This window comes from Tauraco erythrolophus, chromosome W (assembly GCF_009769465.1).
Source record: "Tauraco erythrolophus isolate bTauEry1 chromosome W, bTauEry1.pri, whole genome shotgun sequence".
Classification (NCBI taxonomy): Eukaryota; Metazoa; Chordata; class Aves; order Musophagiformes; family Musophagidae; genus Tauraco; species Tauraco erythrolophus.
Genome location: NC_141497.1, coordinates 29,406,494 through 29,433,014, shown reverse-complemented (window position 1 = coordinate 29,433,014; position 26,521 = coordinate 29,406,494). Strand labels below are relative to the sequence as shown.

Sequence of the window (26,521 nt, the reverse complement as noted above, 5' to 3'; positions counted from 1 at the left end):
AGACTCTACACTTGCCCTTGTTGTATTTCATTAAATGTCTCCCTGCCCAACTCTCCAGCCTGCCCAGGTCTCTCTGAATGGCAGCACAGCCTTCAGGTGTGTCAGCCACTCCTCCCAGTTTAGTGTCATCAGCAAACTTGCTGACCATGCACTCTATTCCCTCATCCAAGTCATTGATGAATATGTTGAACAATACAGGTCCCAGTACTGACCCTTGAGGGACTCCACTGGATACAGGCCTCCAACTGGACTCTGTCCCATTGACCACTACTCTCTGGCTTCTATCCTTCAGCCAGTTCACAATCCACCTCACTATCCAATCATCCAGACCACACTTCCTCAGTTTAGCTGTGAGGATGCCGTGGGAGACTGTGTCAAATGCTTTACTGAAGTCAAGATAGAACGCATCCACTGCTCTACCATCATCCACCCACTGGGTGATGTCCTCATAAAAGGCTATCAGGTTTGTCAAGCACGACTTCCCCTTAGTGAAGCCATGTTGACTGCCCCTAATGACCCTCTTATCTGTGGAGGAGTTCCTTTCCAAGACTGGCCATAATATTCTCTCGGGTATGGACAATCCCTGTTTGGGCCCCAGAGCACAAGGTTACCAACTAGATTACTTTTGTCCTTCAAGTTAACTCAATGACCTTAAAAGGAAATGTAGATTGATTGCCTGCCAAGATGCACGCCTCCTGGATGCCTCTCTGATGACCGCAATGAGGAGACTAAAGGGATGAGCTTATTACCTGTGGTCTGCTAGCGCTGCCCTATCACTATAACTCACGAGAGTGTGTTTACATTAAGCAAGCCAATTGTAGAATGTAGTCGTGTCACACCATGTTCTGCTATATAACCTGTGTGTTGTTTGTAATAAACGAGCATGATTTCTAACCATATTGGTGTACGGTCATGACTCTGGGCCGTCCACAGAAGGGATCCTGCAACACTTATCCTTGATATGCCTAGAGACAGCACCAAGGATAAGTTGTTCCATTATCTTTCCAGGGATGGAGGTGAGGCTGACCGGTCTATAGTTACCTGGGTCTTCCTTCTTGCCCTTTTTGAAGACCAGAGTGACATTTGCTTTCCTCCAGTCCTCAGGCACCTCTCCCGTTCCCCACGATTTAGCAAAGATGATGGTGAGTGGCCTGGCAATGACATCCGCCAGCTCCCTCAGCAGCCGCGGGTGCATCCCATCAGGACCCATGGACTTATGGATGGCCAGGTTGCTTAACTGGTCCCTAACCAAGTCCTCATCAACCAGGGTAGACTCCTCCTTTATCCTGACTTCCTCAAGAGCCTCAGGGTTCCGGGGCTCATCAGGATAGCCTCCAGCAGTATAGACTGAGGCAAAGAAGGCATTCAGTAACTCTGCCTTCTTCTTATCCTCTGTCACCAGGGCACCCTCCTCATTCACCAGTGGGCCTACATTGCCTCTAGTGTTAGTTTTATCTGCAATGTATTTGAAGAAGCCCTTTCTGTTGTCCTTGACCTTTCTTGCAAGGTTTAATTCCAAGGAGGTCTTAGCTTTCCTAGTTGCCTCCCTACATCCTCTGACAGCAGACCTATATTCCTCCCAAGTGGCCTGCTCCTACTTCCATGATCTGTACACTCTTTTTCCACTTGAGTTTGCCCAACAGTTCCCCATTTAACCATGCAGGTCTCTTGGTGCCCTTTCTTGACTTCCTACCTGTTGGGATGCACCGGTCTTGAGCTCGGAAGAAGAGGTCCTTGAAGGCTAACCAACTATCTTGGGTCCCTTTACCTTCCAGTACTCTGTCCCATGGGATTTCTCCTAGCAATTGTTTGAAAAGATCAAAGTTGGCCCTACTCAAGTCCAGGGTTCTAGTTCTGCTAGGTATTCTCTTCCTGCCACATGAGATCCTGAAATCCGCCATTTCATGGTCACTACAACCAAGGCTACCCTCGACCTTCAGCGCTTCAACCAGACCCTCCTTATTAGTGAGAATAAGATCCAGCAGCGCTCCTCTCCTAGTAGGCTCATCCACCATTTGCATCAGGAAGTTATCATCAATGCACTGAAGGAACCTCCTGGACTGTGGATGGCTGGCTGAGTAGGCCTTCTAGCAGATATCAGGATAGTTGAAGTCTCCCATCACAACCAGGGCCTGCATTTATGAGACCACTGTCAGCTGCCTGTAGAAGGCCTCATCAACCTCCTCATCCTGATCCAGTGGTCTGTAATAGACACCAATAACAGTATCACACATTCCAGATTGTCCTTTAATTTGCACCCACAAGCTCTCAACTTGCTCCTGATCCGCCCCTGGACAGAACTCAATGCACCCTAGTTGCTCCCTCACGTAAAGAGCAACTCCACCACCTCGCCTTGCTGGCCTGTCTTTCCTGAAGAGGACATAGCCATCCATGACCACATTCCAGTCATGCGAGCTGTCCCACCAAGTCTCAGTAATTGCTACCAGATCATAATCCCCTGATCGAACACAGATTTCTAACTCCTCCTGTTTATTCCCCATGCTGCATGCATTGGTGTACAGGCATTTCAGAGAGCCAGCTGAGCACGCCGATTCCACCCTAGGGAAGTGGGAGGCCTTATTCCCTGGGCCTAGTTTACTGAGCCTAGTTATATCCCCCTCCCCCTTCAAACCTAGTTTAAAGCCCTCTCGATGAGCCCCGCCAGCTCATGAGCCAGAATGCTTTTCCCCTTTTGAGACAGCTGAAATCCGTCATTTGCCATAAGACCCGGTTCTGTGAAAGCCTCCCCATGATCAAAGAAACCAAATTTCTGTCAGTGGCACCAGCCTCTGAGCCATCTGTTAATCAAGTGTGTTTTCCTGTTCCTATCTGTATTCTTTCCTGCCACCAAAGGGATTGAGGAAAACAGTACCTGTGCTCCTGACCCTTCAACCAATCGCCCCAGTGCCCTGAAGTCCCTTTTGATGGCTTTTGGACCTCTCTCTGTTACCTCATCAGTTCCGACCTGCATGACCAGTAATGGATAATAATCAGAGGGCTGTACTAGACCAGGGAGTTTCCTAGTGACATCCCTGACCCGGGCCCCAGGGAGGCAGCAGACTTCCCTGTGGGTTGGGTCCGGTAGACATATTGGCCCCTCTGTTCATAGAATTGTAGAATGGTTAGGGTTGGAAGGGACCTTAAAGATCATCTAGTTCCAACCCCCCTGCCATGGGCAGAGAAATCCTCCACTACACCAGGTTGCCCAAAGCCTCATCCAAACTGGCCTTGAACACTTCCAGGGATGAGGCATCCACAGCTTCTCTGGGCAGCCTGTTCTGTTGCAGGATCCCTTCTGTGGACGGCCCAGAGTCATGACCGTACACCAATATGGTTAGAAATCATGCTCGTTTATTAAAAGCAACACACAGCTTATATAGCAGAACATGGCGTGACACGACTACATTCTACAATTGGCTTGCTTAGCATAAACACACTCTCGTGGATTATAGTGATAGGGCAGCGCTAGCAGACCACAGGTAATAAGCTCATCCCTTTAGTCTCCTCATTGCGGTCATCGGAGAGGCATCCAGGAGGCGTGCATCTTGGCAGGCAATCAATCTACATTTCCTTTTAAGGCCATTGAGTTAACTTGAAGGACAAAAGTAATCTAGTTGGTAACCTTGTGCTCTGGGGCCCAAACAGGGATTGTCCATACCCGAGAGAATATTATGGCCAGTCTTGGAAAGGAACTCCTCCACAGTATTTCAAGGACCCAAAAGGGTATCAGTGGGCTTTTGGCATAGCTGAATTGGAGACAGAGGAAATCAAGCAGCTGTTTACTTTGCCTGGTCTCTCAGACAGCCCTTCTGTTTTGAGATTGCTGAGGGTTGAAGAACAACAGGTGCCAATTGCTACTACAGCAGTGCACCAACAGTAATATCAAACCAATCGAGACTCTGTGATTCCTATCCATAAGCTGATTCATTGACGGGAGAGCCAAGGAGTGATCATCAAGACCCACTCACCTTTTAACAGCCCCATATGGCCAATGTGAAAGTCCAATGGAGAGTGGAGACTGACAGTAGACTATCGTGGCCTGAATGAAGTCATGCCACCACTGAGCGCTGCTGTGCTAGACATGCTAGAACTTCAGTGTGAACTGGAGTCAAAGGCAACCAAGTGATATGCCACAATTGATATTTCTAATGCGTTTTTCTCAATTCCTTTGGAAGCAGAATGCAAGCCATAGCTTGCAGCAAACAGGCAAACCCATCTGGGCTGCACCATTGTGGCAAGATATTGCTGCCGGGGTAGAAAAGACAGTTGTAGAAGTACATTGCATAGATGCTCACGTACGCAAGAGTCTGGTCACTGAAAAACATCAAAACAACCAGCAGGTGGATCAGGCTACTAAGATTAAAGTGGCTCAGGTGGATCTGGACTGACAGAATAAGGGTGAAATATTTTTAGCTCGTTGAGTTCATGACACCTCAGGCCATCAAGGAAGAGATGCAACATACAGATGGGCTCGTGATTGAGGGGTGAACTTAACCATGGACACTATTGCGCAGGTTATCCATGAATGTGAAACGTGCTGCGATCAAGTAAACGAAGTGGTTAAAACCTCTTTGGTATGGAGGACGTTGGTTAAAATATAAATATGGGGAAGCCTGGCAGATTAATTATATCACACTGCCACAAACCCGCCATGGCAAGTGCCATGTGCTCACAATGGTGAAAGCAACTACTGGATGGCTGGAAACATATGCCATGCCCCATGCCACTGCCCGGAACACTATCCTGGGCCTGGAAAAGTGAGTCCTATGGCGGCAATTCACTCCAGAAAGAATTAAATTAGACAACAGGACTCATTTCTGAAAAAATCTTATAGATACTTGGGTCAAAGACCATGACATTGAGTGGGTATATCACATCCCCTATCATGCACCTGCTTCTGGGAAGATCAAACTATTCAATGGAGTGTTAAAAACTACACTGAAAGCAATGGATGGTGGAACTTGGAAACGTTGGTATACACATTTAGCAAAAGCCACCTGGTTAGTCAACACTAGAGGTTCTGTCAACTGAGATGGTCCTGCCCAATCAGAACTTTTACCTACTGTAGAAAGGGATAAAGTCCCTATAAGTGCACATTAGGAATATGATGGGGAAGACAGTCTGGGTTATTCCTGCCTTGGGTAAAGGTCAACCACTTTGTGAGATTGCTTTTGCTCAAGGACCTGGGTGCACTTGGTGGGTGATGCAGAAGGACGGGGAAGTCCGATGTGTACCTCAAGGGGATTTGATGTTGGGTGAAAATAGCCAATGAATTGAATTGTATTATGTTAATTGCTGTATAACCCTGCCACTGCATATTTTCATTGCTATGGTTGTTCTATATTATACTAATGTCATTATATTAAGAATCATCCAGGTTAATGAATGCGATGGGTGTACAGAAGGGGCTGCAGAAATGGCCCCTGTAAGTAGCTATGAAAAGCTTCTCTGGTTCCAAAACCGGTCGGACCGGCCTCTGGCCAGGTCAGACCCTCCCCATCCCCTCAGGCCAAGGCCAAGCCAATCAGCGCCTCTGCAAATGCCCTATTTAAGATGGGGACAAAGGAGCCTGAAGGGAGTCTGGATCTACACTGAAGAGAGAGGGGAGGCGGGGGGACTGGCCTCCTGGGCAGACGGCTGTCCAAGCTGGACTGCCACTACCTGACTGGAGATGGTTGCAGCAGCACGGCTTGGAGAAATCCAAAGTGCCCCGCTGCCGGGGCACCCTCTGGGAGGAGTTCTTCTTGACAGGACTGCTGAGGTTCGTCAAGAGGATGGAGATGTGAGAGAAATGGCCACACAGACACCAAGGACAGTGATGATGGAACAGGAGGACGCGTGCTGGAGATGAGATTCCCCTGCAACCGGTGGTGAGACGGCAGGCGGTCCCCCTGCTGCCCATGGAGATTAATGGTGGAGCAGAGATCCACCCATAGCTCTTAGAGAAGGTCATGCTGGAGCAGAGATGGCTGTGCCTGAAGGAAGTCATAGCGAATGATCTCCGTGAGTTGCTGGAGGGTGATGACGAGGTGGAGAGGCATCTGAAGCCCATGGAGAACCCCATGCCAGAGTGGGTGGCATCTCCCTAAGAAGCTGTGACTCTGTGGGGAAGAAGCCCGCACCAGAGCAATCTGATGGGTAAGGATTGCATCCTGAGGGAAGGACTCATGTTGGAGAAGTCTGTGGACTGTCTCGTGAGGAGGGGATACACTGGAGCAAGAGAAAAGAGTGTAAGGAGTCCTCCTCCTCTAAGAAAGGAGCTGCAGAAACAATGTGTGATGAACTGACCTGCAACACCCGCCATTCCCTATCCCCCTGTGTCACTGGGGGAGGAGGTAGAGCCGGGAAGAAGGGAAGGGTAGGGAGAGGGTCTGGCTTTGTTTCTTGTTATCTTCTCTGAATGAACTGTTAACGAATTAAATTGATTTCTCCCCAAACTGTGTCTGTTTTGCCCAGTGCCATGGTTGGTTGGTGATCCCTCCCTGTTCTTAACTCGACCTTCAGGCCTTTGTTACATTTTTCTCCTCTCCACCACACTGAGGGAGAGGGGTGAGTGAGTGACCTGGTGGTGACTTAGCTTCCGGCTGGGTTAAACCATGACAATGAAGAATTAATTTTGACCGAAATAGAACTGATTCCAACAACTGACACCCAGCAACTTCCTCGAGATCGACATTTTCAACCTGCAGACCATGGACATGGACTGCACCAGATACACCAGCTACAAGCTCCAGATGCCGCATGCAACAGAGACTACGTGTCATCCGTTCTACCAACTGCGTGAACTCCGCATCATCTCTCCTGCCCTGAAAGACTGCCATGACAGATGGAGTACAGAGTTATGGACTAAATGAACTCAACAGACATTTTGGAGGAATGACCCATACATTAAGGGAATGGTATCTATGTACATATGTGAGACTTAAGGATGACATGGATGGTATGGAATAAGGGGTGGATACTGTCCTAGTTTTGACTGGGACAGAGCTTTTTTTTTTTAGCAGCTAGAAGAGCTCCGTGTTTTGGTTTTAGTCTGGGATTTGCTATGAGAAGAATGTTGATATCATACTGATGTTTATAGTTGGCACTGAGAAATCAAGGACCTTTCAGCTTCCCATGTTTTTGCCAGTGTGCAGGAGCACAACAGGATGGTGGACAGCATAGCTAGGACAAAGGATCCACAACTCCCCTTATGATTTGAATTTAGATTTGGGATTGAGGGCTAAATTAGCCAATGAAATATTCCATATCATGCAAAATCATGCCCAGTGCATAGATGAGGGTTGATCAGGAAGTAGTGCTCTTGCTCTTTCTGGAACTCTCTTCCAAGGGTTTTCTTGGACTGTTAATCTCTAGGATTGCTATTTCTCTCTCTCTTTTCAGGCCTCTCACTCATCCAGGACTGAGGTGTCGGGACTTATCTGTTTGTTATATATATATATTTTCATTATTATTGTTATTTTATCATTATTATTCCCATAAAGGGCCCACAACTCCCCTTATGATTTGAACTTAGACTTAGGATTGAGGGCCAAATTGACCAATGGAGTATTCCATATCATGAAACGTCATGCTCAGTATTTAGATGAAGGTGGACTGGGAACTTTGGAATTATCTTCTGAGGGCTTGTTCTCGGACTCTCAGACTCTTGGAGTTCTCTCTCTCTCTCATTCTCTTTTCAGGCCCCTCGCTCTTCCAGAATTGTGGTGTCGGGACGCATCTGTTTCAGGATCATCAGCTGGGACAGGACAGGTATTGGTCACCAGGTGGTGAGCAATTATACTGTGCATCACTCGTTTGTATATATTATTAGCATTATGCATATATATTCATATATTCATATATTATTGTCATTGCTATTATTATTATTGTTATTATTATTATTATGTTCTTATCTCTTATGGGTTTGATGGATGGACCACTCGGTGGATAAGGAATTGGCTCAATGGCCGTACTCAGAGAGTAGTGGTCAACGGCTCGATGTCCATGTGGAGACCGGTCACGAGTGGCGTCCCTCAGGGGTCCGTGTTGGGCCCGGCCCTCTTCAACATCTTTGTCGGTGACGTGGACAGTGGCATGGAGTGCACCCTCAGGAAGTTCGCCGATGACACCAAGCTGTGTGGTGCCGTCGACACGCTGGAAGGGAGGGATGCCATCCAGAGGGACCTTGACAGGCTGGAGAGGTGGGCCCGTACCAACCTCATGAAGTTTAACCAGGCCAAGTGCAAGGTCCTACATCTGGGTCATGGCAATCCCAGGCACAAATACAGACTGGGCGGAGAATGGATCGAGAGCAGCCCTGAGGAGAAGGACTTGGGAGTACTGGTGGACGAGAAGCTCAATATGAGCCGGCAATGTGCTCTTGCGGCCCAGAAGGCCAACCGCATCCTGGGCTGCATTAAGAGGAGCGTGGCCAGCAGGTCAAGGGAGGTGATTCTCCCCCTCTACTCTGCCCTCGTGAGACCTCACTTGGAGTATTGTGTCCAGTTCTGGAGTCCCCAACATAAGAAGGACATGGACCAGTTGGAGAGGGTCCAGAGGAGGGCCACGAAGATGATAAGAGGGCTGGAGCACCTTTCCTATGAGGACAGGCTGAAAGAGTTGGGGCTGTTCAGCCTGGAGAAGAGGAGGCTCCGGGGTGACCTTATAGCGGTCTTCCAGTACCTCAAGGGGGCCTACAAGAAAGATGGGGAGAGGCTGTTCAGGAGGGCCAGTTGTGATAGGACAAGGGGTAATGGTTTTAAAATAGAGGGAGGTAGATTCAGATTGGATATTAGGAAAAAATTTTTTACCATGAGAGTTGTAGAACACTGGAACAGGTTGCCCAGAGAGGTGGTGGATGCTCCATCCCTGGAGACGTTCAAGGCCCAGTTGGACGAGGCCCTGAGCAACCTGATCTAGTTGGAGATATCCCTGTTCCTTGCAGGGGGGTTGGACTAGATGACCTTTGAAGGTCCCTTCCAGCCCTAACGATTCTATGATTCTATGATCTCAACCCACACGTCTCCTTTCCTTTTCTCGTTTAATTATCTTCCCGATTCCCCAGGAGTGGGGGAGGGTGAGCGAGTGGCTGTGTGGCGTTTAGTTGCCAGGGAGGCTTAAACCACAACAATAACCCAGACTGTTTTTCCCAGCCAGTTCCTTATATGTACTAAAGGGATCTTATCTCTTTCCACAGTGCGCAGGGGTTTTGACTGGGCAGGGCCAGGTCAACTGGCAGATCCTCTAGTGTTAACTAGCCAAGTGGCTTCTGATAAATGTGTGTCCCAATGCTTGAATGTCCTAGCACCCATTGCTCTCAGTGTATTTTTTAACAGTGCATTGTATCATTCAGTATTCCCAGAGGCTGGTGCATCATAGGTCAATGCCATGCTCCTTGTCCCAGGTGTCTGAGGTTGTTTTGGAAATGAGTCCCATTCTGATTCAATTCTTTCAGGGGTGTCATGTTGCTGTAAAAGTTGCTTTTCAAGGCCCAAGATTGTATTCTGGGCAGTGGCATTGGTCACAGGATATGTTTACAACCATCTAGTAGTCACTTCCACCATTGTAAGCACATAGTGCTTGCCATGGCAGGTTTCTGGCAATGTGACAAAATCAATCTACCAGGCGTCCCCATATTGATATTTCAGTCATCGTCCTCTATACCTGCCATGGTTTTAGCCCCAGCCAGCCACTAAGCATCACACAGCCATTTGTTCACTCCTCCTCCTCCCCAGTGGGATGGAGAGGAGAAAATATAACAAAAGGCTCAAGGGTCGAGACAAGGACAGGGAGGGATCACTCACCAATTGTGGTCACAGGCAAAACAGACTCGACTTGGGGAAAAAAAATCAATTTAATTCGTTACCAATCACCTCTGTAAACTGACTCAATTCACCTTGTCCTTCAGCAGTTCCTGCAACTTGTCATGTAGGACTCCACACAGCAACTTTCCACCTTTGATGTTTTCCCACAACACAACAGGATCCATATGTAAACAGAGCATACTGCTTTTCATTTTCTGGTAATTTATTATAGAGAGGGGCCTCTTCAACATGAGTCACTTCCTCTGTTGACACTCCGAAGTTTCAGCCCTCTGACCAGTCCATGATCACTTCCAGTATTCTTAGGCAGTCGGGATTTCCCATTCGAGCCCATTGCATTATCAGTGCGACTCACTTACTCCATGTAGCATCAGTTGCATGATCTGTAGAGGGGACCCTCCCTTTGAAAATCCAGTCGAGCACAGGCAATCGAGGTGCCAAAAGGAGCTATGCTTCAGTATCAACTACTTCTGAAGTGGCTCAAACTCTTTCATATACTACTGTCCTGGTTTCAGCTGGGACAGTTAGCTCTTCTTTAGCCAACACGTAATGGCAAGCGCTACATGCTCACAATGGTGGAAGCAACCACTGGATGGCTGGAAACTTATGTTGTGTCCCATGCCACTGCCCAAAACATTATCTTGGGCCTTGAAAAGCAAGTCTTGTGGCAGCATGGCGCCCCAGAAAGAATTGACTCAGATAACGAAACTCATTTCCGTAACAATCTTATAGACACTTGGGCCAAAGAACATGACATTGAGTGGGTATATCACATCCCCTATCATGCACCAACTTCTGGGAAGATCGAACGATATAATGGACTGCTAAAAACCACGCTGAAAGCAATGGGTGGTGGAACCTTCAAACATTGGGATACGCATTTAGCAAAAGCCACCTGGTTAGTCAACACTAGAGGATCTACCAGTGGAGCTGGTCCTGCCCAATCAGAACTTTTACGTACTGTAGAAGGGGATAAAGTCCCTGTAGGGCACAGTAAGAATATGCTGGGAAAGACAGTCTGGGTTATTCCTGCCTCGGGTAAAGGTAAACCCATTCATGGGATTGCTTTTGCTCAAGGACCTGGGTACACTTGGTGGGTGATGCAGATGGACGGGGAAGTCTGATGTGTACCTTCAGGGGTTTGATGTTGGGTGAAAATAGATGATAAAATGTATCGAATTGTGTGATATTAATTGCTGAATAACCCTGTCACTGAATACCATCCTATGGTTGTTACATTATACTAATGTCATTACATTAAGAAATCATCCAGGTTAATGAAGAATGAACTTCAACAGAACTAGAACTGATTCCAGACACCCAGCAACTTCCTCGAGACCAACATCTTCAACCTGCAGACTGTGGACATGGACTGTTGTTGGATACACCAACTACGAGCTCCAGATGTCACTCGCAGCAGAGACTACGTCATCTGTTCTACCGACTGAGCGAACTTCACATCATCTTTCCTGCCCTGAGAGACTGCTACAACAGATGAAGACCAGAGTTACAGACTAAATGAACTCAACACACATTTTGGAGGGATGACCCATGGACTAAGGGAATAGTATCTATGTATATATATGAGGTTTGAACATGACGTGCATGGTATGGAATAAGGGGTGGATACTATTCTGGTTTCAGCTGGGACAGAGTTAGCTCTTCTTTCAAACAGCTAGAAGAGCTCTGTGTTTTAGTTTTAGTCTGAGACTTGCTCTGAGAAGAATGCTGATAGCGCACTGATATTTATAGTTGGCATTGAGGTCTCAAGGACTTTTCAGTTTGCCATGTTCTTGCCAGTGTGCCGGAGCACAATAGGATAGGGGGGAGCACAACCGGGACAGAGGGTCCATGACTCTCCTTATGATTTGTACTTAGACTTAGGATTGAGGGACAAATTGGCCAATTAGTATTCCATATCATGCAGTATCATGCCCGGTATAAAAGTGAGGGGCAGCCAGAAAGAAGGGCTTTTGCCCTTCCGGGACTCTCACTTTCGGACTCTCAGAGTGCTAACTGTCTCGCTCTATATTTTTGGGCCTCTCGCTCATCCGGGATTGCGGTATCGGGACTTATCAGTTTCGGGATCATTAGTTCGGGATGAGACGGGTCTCAGTCAAGGGGTGGTGAGCAATTACACGATACATCACTCATTTGTATATATTTATCACTGTACATATATGTATATATTCATATGTGGAGGAGTTCCTCTCCGAGACTGGCCATAATATTTTTTCGGGTAGGGACAATCCCTGTTTGGGCCCCAGAGCACAAGGTTACCAACTAGATTACTTTTGTCCTTCAAGTTATCTCAATGGCCTTAAAAGGAAATGTAGATTGATTGCCTGCCAAGATGCACGCCTCCTGGATGCCTCTCCGATGACCGCAGTGAGGAGACTAAAGGGATGAGCTTATTACCTGTGGTCTGCTAGCGCTGCCCTATCACTATAACCCACGAGAGTGTGTTTATATTCAATCGTTTCTTCAATCTAAATATGTACATATACCTGTTGATATATTTTCTGCCTTTGTTGTTGCTACTGCTCACACTGGAGAAAACCATGGGAGTACCGAAGAAAATCGGGACAGACAATGGTCCGGTATAGTACCTTTTTACAGGATCAGGGAGTGACTCACACTACCGGTATCCCTCATTCGCCTACGGGACAAGCTGTTATTGAACGAACTCATTTAATGTTAAAACAAATGCTTGATAAACAAAAAGGGGCAGTCTTCTGTATACTTCCCCGCAAGAATCCTTGGACAAAGCTACGTATGTTTTAAATTTTCTTAATTTGTCTGCTTCTAGGCAACATACTATGGCTGTGGATCATCATTTTAAACCCAGTGCCATTTTTGTAGAAAAATCAACGGTATATTATAAGAAACTGGACTCAACTCATGGGATGGCCCTGTGCCTCTGCTTACATGGGGAAGAGGGTATGCTTGTGTTCTCTTTCCAACAGGTCCATACTGGTTACCAGCAAGAAACGTAAAGCCAACCAGGACTTTTGAAACTACAGATAGAGAAGGGGAGATCCAAGAATTAGCAGAGCAAGCAGAGATCACAGAAATGCCAAACGAGGAGAATGGTTCAAATGGACAGACTCGTAATAGAAGATTTCATGTTAATATATCAACTGTTCTTATGTTTCTCATTGTTAGGTATATTATGTGTGTGAAAGTTGCTTGTATATATGCTTTGTGTGTTTTTTCCGATCGGAAGGTGTATGGAGTCCACCTGTAGCTACTGGAAAGAAAAGAATTAACTGGTACCAAATTAATGACAAAGAATTACAAACTAGACTTAGTTGTGAGCACGTAACTTTAAAAAGGGAAGCTAGGAGGATTGTTATTGAACAACATGTTGCGATTCGCAAAAACCGCTGTTGGCCAGCAGAGCACATACTGGGCAGCCTTGTTGCACGCACTGGCCACGCGTGCGGCAACGCCGTGTCAGTACCTTTTTCATAGACTCTGTTGGGGGTGTAAAGGAGATGGTTCAGAGCGGAGCGGAAGGAGGCTGCGGAGCACACTTTGTGGATAAATAGGGGACGCCCTGAAGGTGCTGTGCCTGCCTCCCTTCTCCGCGATGACCCTGCTGATTGTTACCCTCCTGCTCAGCGGAATCTTGGGCATAGTCGAAATAGTAAGACTCCCAGAAAGGGAAACAATATGCCAGTAACTGCTTCTGCAGAGCTATAGTAGAGCTTAGTAAGGTATTCCTTCGTATATAAGGGGAGATCTATGTACTATAGGGACTTTAGGAATGTATTTACCTCATACCACCATGATCCTAAGTCATAGACACACCCGGAATAGGCGAAGCACACATGCTTATGATAGCTAGTGCGATTCCAGAGCAGAATTTTAGGATCCAGCTAAAATCATTGCAGCTTCAATATTTGCACCAGGAGTTGAAGTGGCACAGGTGTTAACTACACTGAATAAGTTGAGTCACTTGGGCTAACAAAACCAATGTCTCACAATTCTGTTTATCTATGCAAAGTGCCTCTGACCCATTTCGCACGTGCCTTATTGGTGTGCCAATACTTTGGCCAAATAATAGCACTAACATAACAGAGTTCAAAGATTCGTCAATACCTCTGCCCTCTCATACCAACAACCCAGTGGCATGAGACGGATCTGCAGTGGGTGGGATTGGCCTTTCGATGTAGGATCCCAAGTCCAAGCCGCCTTGATTAGAGCACTCAATGTGACCATCCCCGCAGGACTGCAAGAACTTGATCTCTTGGGTAGCCTGTTATCAGGAACATGGAAAAATGTTTCTGGCTTATGGAACCAGTTAATGAGTCACGACGCCATATGTAAAACCATTCGCCCTCCTATGCAACTTGTAAATGGCTCTGGTGTGGTTTGGTTCCAAACGCTGAAGCAAGCCTATCAGGCTAAATTAGGACGCAGTTTTTTCTTCCAAGACAAACTGCGTTTGAATGTGTCCGGCACATCGACGTGGGGAGATGTAAAAACCGGAGCGCTTATTGGGGAAGTATTTACACACGATACGCTCCTGCCGATCCTCAAGGATCGGTGGTCCTTGCTATTTGGGTTGCCTAACTCTCTTTGCCCCTAGCATTCATGATTTTCTAGCTGAACGAACAACCCGAACAAGCCGGGGTAAGAGGAGCCTGAAAGAGTTTGACAGCACTTGTAATGACAACGTGCAGCTGCTGAGTCCAGCTGAAATAGCAGCACTATCTATCTTCCTTCCAGGAGCCTCTGACGGCAATGCTAATAATCAGTTGGCTAAGCTTGCTTGTTGGGCATTGAAGAAATTTAATCTTACCTCTGGTATTCTCACTTCTCTATTGATGATGTAGATGATATCCAGCATGCTGTATTGCAAAATCGCGCTGCTATTGATTTTTTATTGTTAGCTCAAGGCCATGGTTGTACTGACTTTGAAGGCATGTGCTGTATGGACCTATCTGACCACTCTCAAAGCATTCATAAGCAGCTTGCAAATCTCCAAAGTAACATGCATCATATCACGACACAAGATGACCCATTCTCAAACTGGTTCAGTAGTTGGAACATACCAGGTTGGATAAAAGGATTAATCATACAAGGCATAACGATATTAGTTGCATTGCTGTTTATGATTCTCTTAGCACAGTGTGTCCTGAAGTGTGCCTCTCGGGTCCTCCTTAAGGCAATGCCAGGACTATGGATTGTCCAAAAACAGAAAGGGGGAAGTGTGGAGGAGTTCCTCTCCGAGACTGGCCATAATATTCTCTCGGGTATGGACAATCCCTGTTTGGGCCCCAGAGCACAAGGTTACCAACTACATTACTTTTGTCCTTCAAGTTAACTCAATGGCCTTAAAAGGAAATGTAGATTGATAGCCTGCCAAGATGCATGCCTCTTGGATGCCTCTCTGATGACTGCAATGAGGAGACTAAAGGGATGAGCTTATTACCTGTGGTCTGCTAGCGCTGCCCTATCACTATAACCCACGAGCGTGTGTTTACACTAAGCAAGCCAATTGTACAATGTAGTTGTGTCACGCCACATTCCGCTATATAACCTGTGTGTTGTTTGTAATAAACGAGCATGATTTCTAACCATATTGGTGTACGGTCATGACTCTGGGCCGTCCACAGAAGGGATCCTGCAACATTCATATATTAGTAGTAGTATTAAATTGTTCTTATCTCAACCCACGTGTCTGTTTTCCTTTTCTCCTTTAATTCTCTTCCTCATCCCTGGGGATAGGGGAGGGTGAGTGAGCGGCTGTTTGGAGTTTAGTTGCTGGAGTGGCCTAAACCACAGCATGCTAATCTCTCTTGTTCATTTGGAGTGTATTGGGCTTCAGATCTTCAATATCCCCAGCTCCAAAAACCTAGAGGTCGACCTCAAGTCTCTCCAGACACTTTCTGTCAGAGGCTCCAGGTGGGGTCACTCTCCCTGGCTGAGATGCAAAGCATGTTTATCATATCTTGTCCTGTCTGGAGTGGCCCAAGTGCTACTGCACAAACTATCTCCTGTTTAATTTGTTCAAAGACTTGCTGCTGCTCAGGACCCCTTTCAAAGTTGTTCTTCTTCCAGGTCACTCCATAGAGAGGGTTTACAATGAGACTATAACCTGGAGTATGCATTCTCCAAAAATCCATGACACCTAAGAAAGCTTGTATTTCTTTGTTGGTTAGTTGGTGGAGACATAGCTGTTATTTTATTGATCATATCCATTGGGATATGACGATGCCTGTTATCCAACAATGAAGGGGTTAAAAGTTTTGTGTAAGAATTTCATGAAGGGTTTAGTAGGTGGTTTACACATACCTAAAGAACATAACAAGATGACCATCCTTGAAGCTGCCAGAAGTGATTAAAAGGGAGACTCTTTATCCAAAACTATCTACCCTTGAAGGGAACATCCCAGAGAATGTATAAACTTTGTGATCATGTTTTTCTGAACTGTGAACATGCGCAGCAGTGACTTGGGGAAAAGGTAATTCCGGCAGGGGGAGATCACAACCACTGACTCATGGACCACCTACCCTAAACATACCCCAGACCCAAAAGAAAGGGGCAGAGGAAGAGAACTGAGCATGCAAAGTAATTTACATGTCAAGTGAGAGAAAATAAACCAATTGTTTAAGAGAATAACAATGAATATGTAAGCATGTTATGAATATGCATGATTGTAGTGTATACCTAAGTTTCTGTCCAGGGGCCAGGTGTGCATGCTAGGAGGAGATATCCCCCATGCACCCTGAGACAGGACCCTCTCTGCTCAGCTGCAGGACCCGCTGAGAACAGGACTCCCTTGGGTACTCCCAGGAATTTTCCCGGAGGGACTCCTCACGTCAATGGGATCACTGCGGGAACAGACAAGGACTGTCCGAATAAAGGTATTCTTTAAATCATTGTGGGGACCTGGCCGTTAGGAAGCTGTTCATAAACCGTGAGATGAGATCTTACATGGAACAACGTATGCCGGGTTGCTAGCACCTTACTGGTATACATTTGGGAACACTTCAGTGTACATCTGTGTACATTTCGGTGTGCATTTGGGAATATTTTTCGGTTCTGATGTTGGACATTGTACTCTCGGTCCTTGCAATTTTGGTTTTGTGTTCTCGAATTTTGTAATTTTGGTAATTTCGATAATGTAAAAGATATGTGCGTGTGAGTGAGTGAGTGAGTGAGTGAGTGAAACGTGCAATTGTGCATGAAGCGAGTGCGGAAGTCTGGACCTGTGGTTCTGTTATTCTGTGAGGAAAACATCCGGAAAAGGACAAAGCGAGAGGATAAGAGTGAATGGTGAATTATTTTAAGAGTGAATTATTTTAAATAATTTATATTTTGTTTGTCTTTGTGGAGTATTGTTGGTAGTGATTATAATAATAATTTGTGTCTATCATAATTATTGTAAAGGAACTCCTGGCTGCATAGTATAATGGGTGGTCAAAAGAGCAAGGTAATTTTGAAAGAGTTCGTTAGGATGTATTCTGGCACATTGGAAAGATACTGGGGATCCCCTAGGAGGAAACATAAATAAGAAAACTTTAGTCAAATACTGTAACCAGTGGTGGCCGTCATATAAACTGGAAGATAGGGGAAAATGGCCAAATAATGGAACTTTGAATTATAATACTTTAGTGCAATTGATGCCGTTTCTCAGAACAAATGATAAATGGGATGAGGTGGTATATGCTGATATGTTTTTCACTTTAAGAAATCATCCTGAGTGGCAAAAGGAATTGTCGTGGGTTAGGTTGAACCCCACCCCCCACACAGCCAGTCACTCCCCCTCCCCCACCCCCAGGAATGAGGGAGAGAATTAAAGGAGAAACGGGAAACCTGTGGGTTGAGATAAGAACAATTTAATACAGATGATTTAATACAGTGTAGGTGCTCACCACTCCCTCGTATGCGAAGCCCGTCTCGTCCCGAAGCTGCAATCCCGGACGAACGCGAGGCCTCGAAATAGAGAGGGGCGCAGAGAGAGAGAGAGAGAGAAAGAAAGAAAAACAATAGAGCAACAGCACAGCAAGCGCAAAAGAGCAAAAGCACAAAAGAGCCAAAGCGCAAAAGCCCTTCTTCCCAGCTGACCCTCACTTTTATACTGGGCATGACGCTGCATGATATGGAATACTAATTGGCCAGTTTGGCCCTCAATCTTAAGTTCCACCACAAATCACAAGGGGAATGGTGTCCCCCTTGTCCCAGCTATGCTCCCCCCTTGTCCCGCCGTGTTTCTGCACTCCGGCACACTGAAAAGTCCTTGGAGTTTCACTTCCAATCGCAAACATCAGCTTGCTATCAGCGTTCTTCTCAGAGTGAGCCTCTGAGTAAAACCAAAACACGGAGCTCTTCTGGCTGTTAAAAACTCTGTCCCAGCTAAAACTAGGACAGTATCCACCCCTTATTCCATACCATGCACGTCATGCTCAAACCTTACATATATATTATTCCCTTAGCCATGGGTCATCCCTCCAAAATATGTCTTCATCTGTTATAGCAGTCTCTCAGGGCAGGAAAGATGACGTGGAATTCGCTCAGTCGGTAGAACGGATGACATGTAGTCTTTGTTGTGTGTGGCATCTGGAGCTCGTAGTTGGTGTATCCAGCCGCCATCTGCAGGTTGAAGATGTTGATCTCGAAGAAGTTGCTGGGTGTTTGGATTCTGCCGAAGTTCATTCTTCATTAACCTGGATGATTCTTAATATAATGACATTAGTACAATGTGACAACCATAGCGATGATGGTATGCAGGGACAGGGTTATTCAGCAATTAATATCACACAATTCAATTCATTTTATCATCTATTTTCACCCAACATCAAATCCCCTTGAGGTACACATCAGACTTCCCCGTCCTTCTGCATCACTCACCAAGTGCACCCAGGTCCTTGAGCAAAAGCAATCCCACAAATGGGTTTACCTTTACCCGAGGCAGGAATAACCCAAACTGTCTTCCCGAGTATATTCCTCATGTGCACTACAGGGACTTTATCTCCTTCTACAGTACGTAGAAGTTCTGATTGGGCAGGACCAGCTCGATTGGCAGATCCTCTAGTGTTGACTAACCAGGTGGCTTTTGCTAAATGCGTATCCCAATGTTTGAAGGTTCCACCACCCATTGCTTTCAGTGTGGTTTTTAGCAATCCATTATTTCGTTCAATCTTCCCAGAAGCTGGTGCATGATAGGGGATGTGATATACCCACTCGATGCCATGCTCTTTGGCCCAGGTGTCTATAAGATTGTTACGGAAATGAGTCCCGTTGTCCGACTCAATTCTTTCTGGGGTGCCATGCCACCACAAGACTTGCTTTTCAAGGCCCAAGACAGTGTTCCGGGCGGTGGCATGGGGCATGGCATATGTTTCCAGCCATCCAGTGGTTGCTTCCACCATTGTAAGCACGTAATGCTTGCCACTGCGAGTCTGTGGAAGTGTGACATAATCAATTTGCCAAGCCTCACCATATTGATATTTCAACCAACGCCCTCCATACCAAAGAGGTTTTAACCGCTTGGCTTGCTTGATTGCAGCACATGTTTCACATTCATGGATCACCTCTGCAATAGTGTCCATAGTTAGGTCCACCCCTCGATCACGAGCCCATTTGTATGTGGCGTCCCTTCCTTGATGGCCTGAGGCATCATGGGCCCAACGAGCTAGAAATTTTTCACCTTTATGTTGCCAGTCCAGATCCACCTGAGCTACTTTAATCTTGGCGGCCTGATCCACCTGTGGATTGCTTTCATGTTCTTCCGTGGCCCGACTCTTGGGTACATGGGCATCTACATGACGTACTTTTACAACCAGCTTCTCTACTCGAGCAGCAATGTCTTTCCACAACGGGGCCGCCCAGATGGGTTTACCTCTGCCTTGCCAGCTGCTCTGCTTCCATTGCCGTAGCCATCCCCACAGGGCATTTGCTACCATCCAAGAGTCGGTATAGAGATAGAGCATTGGCCACTTTTCTCGTTCAGCGATGTCTAAAGCCAGTTGGATGGCTTTCACCTCTGCGAACTGACTTGATTCGCCTTCTCCTTCGGTAGCTTCTGCGACCCGTCGGGTAGGACTCCATACAGCAGCTTTCCATTTTCGATGTTTTCCTACAAGGCGACAGGATCCGTCGGTAAACAGAGCGCATTTCTTCTCATTGTCTGATAGTTCATTATAAGGTTGAGCCTCCTCAGCACGTGTCACCTCCTCCTCCTCTGGTGACATTCCAAAGTCTTTACCTTCAGCCCAGTTAGTGATCGCTTCCAAAATTCCTGGGCGATTGAGGTTTCCTATCCGAGCTCTTTGTGTGATCAGCGCGATCCACTTGCTCCATGTGGCATCAGTTGCGTGGTGTGTAGACGGGACGCTCCCTTTGAACATCCAGCCGAGCACTGGCAATCGGGGTGCCAGGAGCAACTGTGCTTCCGTACCAATCACTTCAGAAGCAGCTCGGACTCCTTCATATGCTGCCAATATCTCTTTTTCAGTTGGAGTATAGTTGGTTTCGGATCCTTTGTATCCTCGACTCCAAAACCCAAGAAGTCGACCTCGTGTCTCCCCTGGCGCTTTTTGCCAGAGACTCCAGGTAGGACCATTCTCCCCGACTGCGGTGTAGAGCACGTTTTTGACATCTTGTCCTGTCCGGACTGGTCCCAGGGCTATCGCATGGACTATTTCTTGTTTAATTTGTTCAAAGGTTTGTTTTTGCTCTGGGCCCCATTCAAAATTATTCTTCTTTCGGGTTATTTGATAGAGGGGTTTTACAATCTGGCTGTAGTCGGGAATATGCATTCTCCAGAAACCCACAATGCCTAAGAAAGCTTGTGCTTCCTTTTTGTTGGTTGGTGGGGACATAGCTGTTATTTTATTAATCACGTCCATTGGAATCTGACGACGCCCATCTTGCCATTTTATTCCCAAAAACTGAATCTCCTGGGCAGGTCCCTTGACCTTACTCTGTTTTATGGCAAAGCCTGCTTTCAGAAGGATTTGGATTATCTTTTCACCTTTCTCAAAAACTTCTTCTGCTGTGTTGCCCCATACAATGATGTCATCAATGTATTGCAAATGTTCTGGGGCATCACCCTGTTCCAGTGTGGTCTGGATCAGTCCATGGCAAATAGTGGGGCTGTGTTTCCACCCCTGGGGCAGTCGATTCCAGGTATACTGGATGCCTCTCCAGGTGAAAGCAAACTGTGGCCTGCATTCCGGTGCCAAAGGAATTGAGAAAAACGCATTAGCGATATCAATTGTAGCGTACCACCTGGCTGCCTTTGACTCCAGTTCATACTGAAGTTCGAGCATATCTGGCACGGCAGCACTCAATGGTGGTGTAACTTCATTCAAGCCACGATAGTCTACCGTCAGCCTCCACTCGCCATTGGACTTACGTACAGGCCATATAGGGCTGTTAAAAGGTGAGTGGGTCTTTGTGTTGACTCCTTGACTCTCCAGTTGACGAATCAACTTATGGATAGGAATTAGAGAGTCTCGGTTGGTACGATATTGCCGTCGGTGCACTGTTGTAGTAGCAATTGGCACCTGTTGTTCTTCGACCCTCAGTAACCCCACAGCAGAAGGGTCCGTTGAGAGACCAGGCAAAGTAGACAGCTGTCTGCCTTCTTCTTTCTCTACTGCAGCTATGCCAAAAGCCCACTGATACCCTTTTGGGTCTTTGAAATACCCTCTCTTAAGATAATCTATGCCAAGGATGCACGGCACTTCTGGGCCAGTTACAATAGGGTGTTTTTGCCACTGCTGTCCAGTTAGGCTCACTTCAGCCTCTAACACAGTCAGTTGTTGAGACTCCCCTGTCACTCCAGAAATACAGATGGATTCTGTCCCTCTAAAGTTCGACGGTATCAAGGTGCATTGGGCAGCAGTGTCCACTAGAACCTTATACTTTCTGGGGTATGATGTGCCAGGCCACCGAATCCACACAGTCCAGTAAACTCAATTGTCCCTCTCCTCCACCTGGCTGGAGGCAGGGCCCCTCTAATGCCTGTTATCATATTCATCAGAGGAATCAGCAGGAATAGAGTCAGGGTGGCTAGGAGGATCAGCCCTCCCATTTTGACTAGTGGACTGCTCACTGTAGACTGGGGCAACAGCTGTCCTGGAGGAATTGGAGAAAGTTCTATTTCTGTTGGTTCTTCCTCCCAACTGGCGTACCCTGACCTCTAAAGCGGAGGTGGGTTTTCCATCCCACCTTCTCATGTCTTCTCCATGATCACGGAGGTAGAACCACAGCTCACCCCGTGATCTGTACTGTCTCTCTCGTCTCTCTCGAGGAGGGTAACGCCTGGTTCTGACAGCTGAAATTCTAGAACGTTCAGGTGGTGGGAAATCTACTTTTTCTCTTAATTCTCGGACCTCTTCAGACAGCTTTTCCACAGCCGCAACACAGGTTCGTATAGAAGTATTATCATCATATCGTCAGAGGTAGGTGACCAGATTACCTACGGATAGTGGTGCTTCATCGTCCCCGAAGTCCATTATTGCCAATGAGGTGGAATATGCTGCTGGCGCACTCCGTAGAATCTTCTGCCACATTGGTCGTGTGCACCGGACGTCATCTGGATCTTCGAGTCTTGGTCCGCTTTTCGAGTCAAGATAAATCAACTCTCGCACAGCCAGTTCTCTCAGATACTGAATAGCTTTTTCTGTGTTGGTCCACTTGCTTACATTACATGGCACCTCGTCCTTGTAGGGATACCTTTTCTTTATAGCTGCCAGGAGCCGTCTCCAGAGGCTGCGGACTTGTGTCTGTCTTCCAATTGCTTTATCAATGCCTCCATCCATGGCAAGGGCTCCTAGCTGCCTGGCTTCGTTACCATCTAACTCCAGACTATTGGCTCCCATGTCCCAGCATCTGAGCAACCAAGAGACAATTGGCTCACCTCTGACCGCCATAATCTTTTCGAATATCTCGCAGCTCGCTCATTTTTAGAGATCTGGTGGTTATCGTCTCATCTATGATGTCACTCCTCCTCCATTGAGATTTTCTCTGGGGCGAAACAGAACGCTCCCGCTTCATTTCTCGTGATGGCCCTGGTTGCTCTTCATCATCATCATCCTCTCCTCTGCGTTCTGACTTTCGCACACATTTCCTTGGTTGTTCTTCCTCCAATCGTTGTGATGGCCCTGATTGCTCTTCTTCATCTTCTAACTTTTGTATACATTTTCTTTTCCTTACGGGGGCAACTGATACCGTTGTAGTCTGAGTAGCTATAGTGCTTGTCATGGGAGTCGAGATGGCAAGCACAATAACCCGAGAAATAAATTGATATACACCCCTAAATGGCCGATTGATTTTGAATATATAGATAATTAAACATATATTCAGGAGACCTTGCAAGACAATCAAACTGGTTAAATTATTCCAACGATGTTTGGCATTATCAAAATCAAGGTAAGCTTTTGTGAATGAAAAGTCACCAGTATAATTGGCGATCATATCCATCAGGTGACGCTCAAAATTAATAAGGTAAAATTAAAATTAACAGGTTGAAGCCTGTTCCAAAGTGGGATCTGAGAATCCTGTCTGCTCTGGCTGCAGTTCTGCAGCCAATTCAATTAAATTCTGATCGTGGACTAAAAAGGCAACCTAAGGTTGAGAGCAAGCAGAAACAGATTAGACAAAAGAAGAAAAAGAAGGAGAACAGGGAAGCTGCTCACTGCGAGAGATGCGATAGGCCAGGTCATTTTGCAAAATACTGTCAATCTATGTACCATGCCAATGGTCGACCCTTGACACGCTCGGGAAACTCGACCAGGAGCGCAAAGGGGATGTGCGCTCAGACACAAATACTTCCCCAGGGCATAGCACCGACACAGGCCTACTCAGCCAGCTTAGAGCCAGCACCCAGGGATCAATCGGAGTGGATGTGCACACCGCAGCAACAGTCATCTTAGAATCCTGTCATGTTTATAAGGTTCCCTTGAATGCATTTGGGCCCCTAGGACAGGGACTGAGTGCATTGCTGGTGGGAAGATCTAGTGTCACCACTCAAGGGATCTTTGTACACCCAGAAGTTATTGATGCTAACTTTACAGGCCAGATTTGTGCTATGGTTTCCACACTCACCCCCCCTGTCACTATTCCTGAAAAGACTCAAATTGCTCAACTTGTGCCTTTCAAATCATGTGTTCCCAGGACAGAACAACGAAGTCGTGGAGATGGTGGCTTTGCATCTACGGGACTTCCGCAGGTCTTCTGGACTGCAGACATCTCTAGCCAAAAGCTGCAGATGACGTGTACCCTAATGCTGCCAAATGCCCAGCCGTCCAAGATTCAGCTCCGAGGTTTGATCGACACGGGCGCTGATGTGACAATCATCTCCTTCTCTGCGTGGCCTCCTAGGTGGCCTTTAGCCCCTGTGGGGTCGGCCATTGCAGGGTTGGGGGGAACCACACAGAGCTATTTAAGCGAACGACCTGTGGTGGTGAAAAATGCAGAGGGGCAAACAGCTACAGTTCGGCCCTATGTCACTGCAGCTCCACTTAACCTCTGGAGGCGGGATGTATTGGCGGCTTGGGGGGTACGGATTGGGACAAATTTTTGATGGGGGCCACTGTGCTAAAGGGCGCAGAGTATCCTACACTGCCTTTGCGGTGGCTAGTAAGCAAATCCATCTGGCAACCCCAGTGGCCCCTACCAAAAGAGAAACTAGTCGCCCTTCATCAGTTAGTTCAGGAGCAATTACAACAGGGACACCTTGAGCCTTCCACTAGTCCCTGGAACACTCCTGTTTTTGTAATTAAGAAAAAATCAGGAAAATGGAGATTGTTGCAGGATCTCCGGAAAATCAATGCAGTGATGGAAAGTATGGGGGCATTGCAGCCTGGTATGCCCTCACCCACCATGATTCCAGCAGGATGGGAAATCCTGATCCTTGATTTGAAGGATTGCTTTTTCACTATTCCTTTACATCCGGATGACAAGCCAAAATTTGCTTTTACTGTGCCTGCAGTTAACAATGCCGAACCTGCGAAGAGGTATCAATGGAAGGTTCTACCTCAGGGCATGAAGAACAGCCTGACTATCTGCCAATGGTATGTCGCTCAAGCTTTGTCCGGAGTCCACGAGCAGTTTCCTGAGGCATACTGCTACCATCACATGGATGATATCCTGGTGGCAGCATCCACCCAGGACGAGCTGCTGAGGATACAGCCTTGGCTGCTCGCTGCTCTGCATTCTTATGGATTGCAAGTGGCTCCGGAGAAAGTTCAAAAGCATCCTCCTTGGAAATATTTAGGAGTCAAAATTCTGGATCAAACTATACAACACCAAGAGGTGCAATTCTCGGGTTCTATTAAAACCCTGAATGATGTTCAGAAATTGCTGGGTATCATCAATTGGTTACGTCCCTATCTAGGGCTAACCACAGCACAACTTTCCCCGCTTTTTAATATTTTAAAGGGGGACCCCGAGTTGAATTCAGCTCGGAAATTGACTCCTGAAGCACGACGAGCGCTGGAGGAGGTTCAACAGGCTGTTTCTGCTCGTCAGGTTTATCGAGTGGATCCCTCCATTGATATCACTGTTTTCATTACCACTCCAGATTTTCACCCTACAGGTATCATTGGCCAGTGGAATAAACAGTGGCCCAACCCTTTGCATATTCTGGAATGGGTCTTTTTGCCATATCAGCCAAAAAAGACAGCATCCACATTGTTTGAATTGATCGCTTGTCTGATAATCAAATGCCGCCAACGGTGTTTCCAATTAATGGCAGTGGATCCTGCAACAATTGTTCTGCCAGTACGGCAGGAACACTTTGAGTGGAGCCTTACTAACAGTGCTCCTCTGCAAAGTGCGCTGCAAAACTTTTCGGGACAGATTGCTTATCATCTGCCCAGCCATAAATTACTGCAATTGGCAAAATCGACAAGCTTTACTTTGCGGCCAAAAAATAGTCGGGTGCCAGTGCAAGGACCCACCGTCTTCACTGATGGGTCCGGGAAAACCGGGAAAGCTATTGTTACCTGGAAGGAGAAATCTGAGTTGCAGGTGCTGGAAGGCCACGAGTCAGGCTCAGCCCAGTTGGTTGAACTGAGGGCCGTTGCCATGGCTTTTCAGCGGTTCTCTCAGGTACCTTTGAATTTGGTCACTGATTCTGCCTACGTAGCAGACATAACCCAACGCTTAGACTGTTCACTTTTGAAGGAAGTGAATAATGCGGCTCTGTTTTCACTATTGAAAACTTTGTGGTGTGCAATTCAAGCTCGAGTTCATCCGTATTACATTTTGCATATCCATAGTCATACTAATTTGCCAGGTTTTATAACAGAAGGCAACACCAGGGCTGACATGCTAGCTAACCCTGTGTAGGTAGCACCTCAGCCTGATAAAAATCGCACAAGCCAAGGCATCACATAATTTCTTCCATCAAAGTGCGCATACCCTGCAGAAGCAGTTCCACTTAACGCCCACTGAGGCTCGGGACATTGTCAGCGCTTGCGCTGACTGCCACGGACTTGCTGCACCTCTGCCATCGGGGGTAAACCCCAGGGGCCTAAAGGCCCTGCAGCTTTGGCAGATGGATGTAACGCATGTTCCTGAATTTGGTAGATTTAAGTATGTGCACGTGTCTATTGACACTTTCTCCTCAGCTATGTGGGCGTCTGCTCATACTGGGGAGAAAGGTCGCGATGTCATTGCCCATTGGAAACTCGCCTTTGCGGTCTTGGGCGTGCCTTTTTCTGTGAAAACCGATAATGGCCCGGCCTATGTCT

At 46.8% G+C, this 26,521-nt stretch overlaps 1 protein-coding gene across 1 annotated transcript in view; it reads left to right on the top strand.

The window, feature by feature from the left end:
- Positions 1–4,674: 4,674 nt before the first annotated feature.
- The window catches only part of LOC147526296 (syncytin-2-like), a 62,436-nt gene continuing 40,589 nt past the window's right edge, over positions 4,675–26,521 (top strand). Inside the window, 2 exon segments of the mRNA XM_086630132.1 lie at positions 4,675–4,757; positions 6,656–6,831. Of these exon segments, the coding sequence (XP_086486258.1) occupies positions 4,675–4,757; positions 6,656–6,831 (259 nt within the window).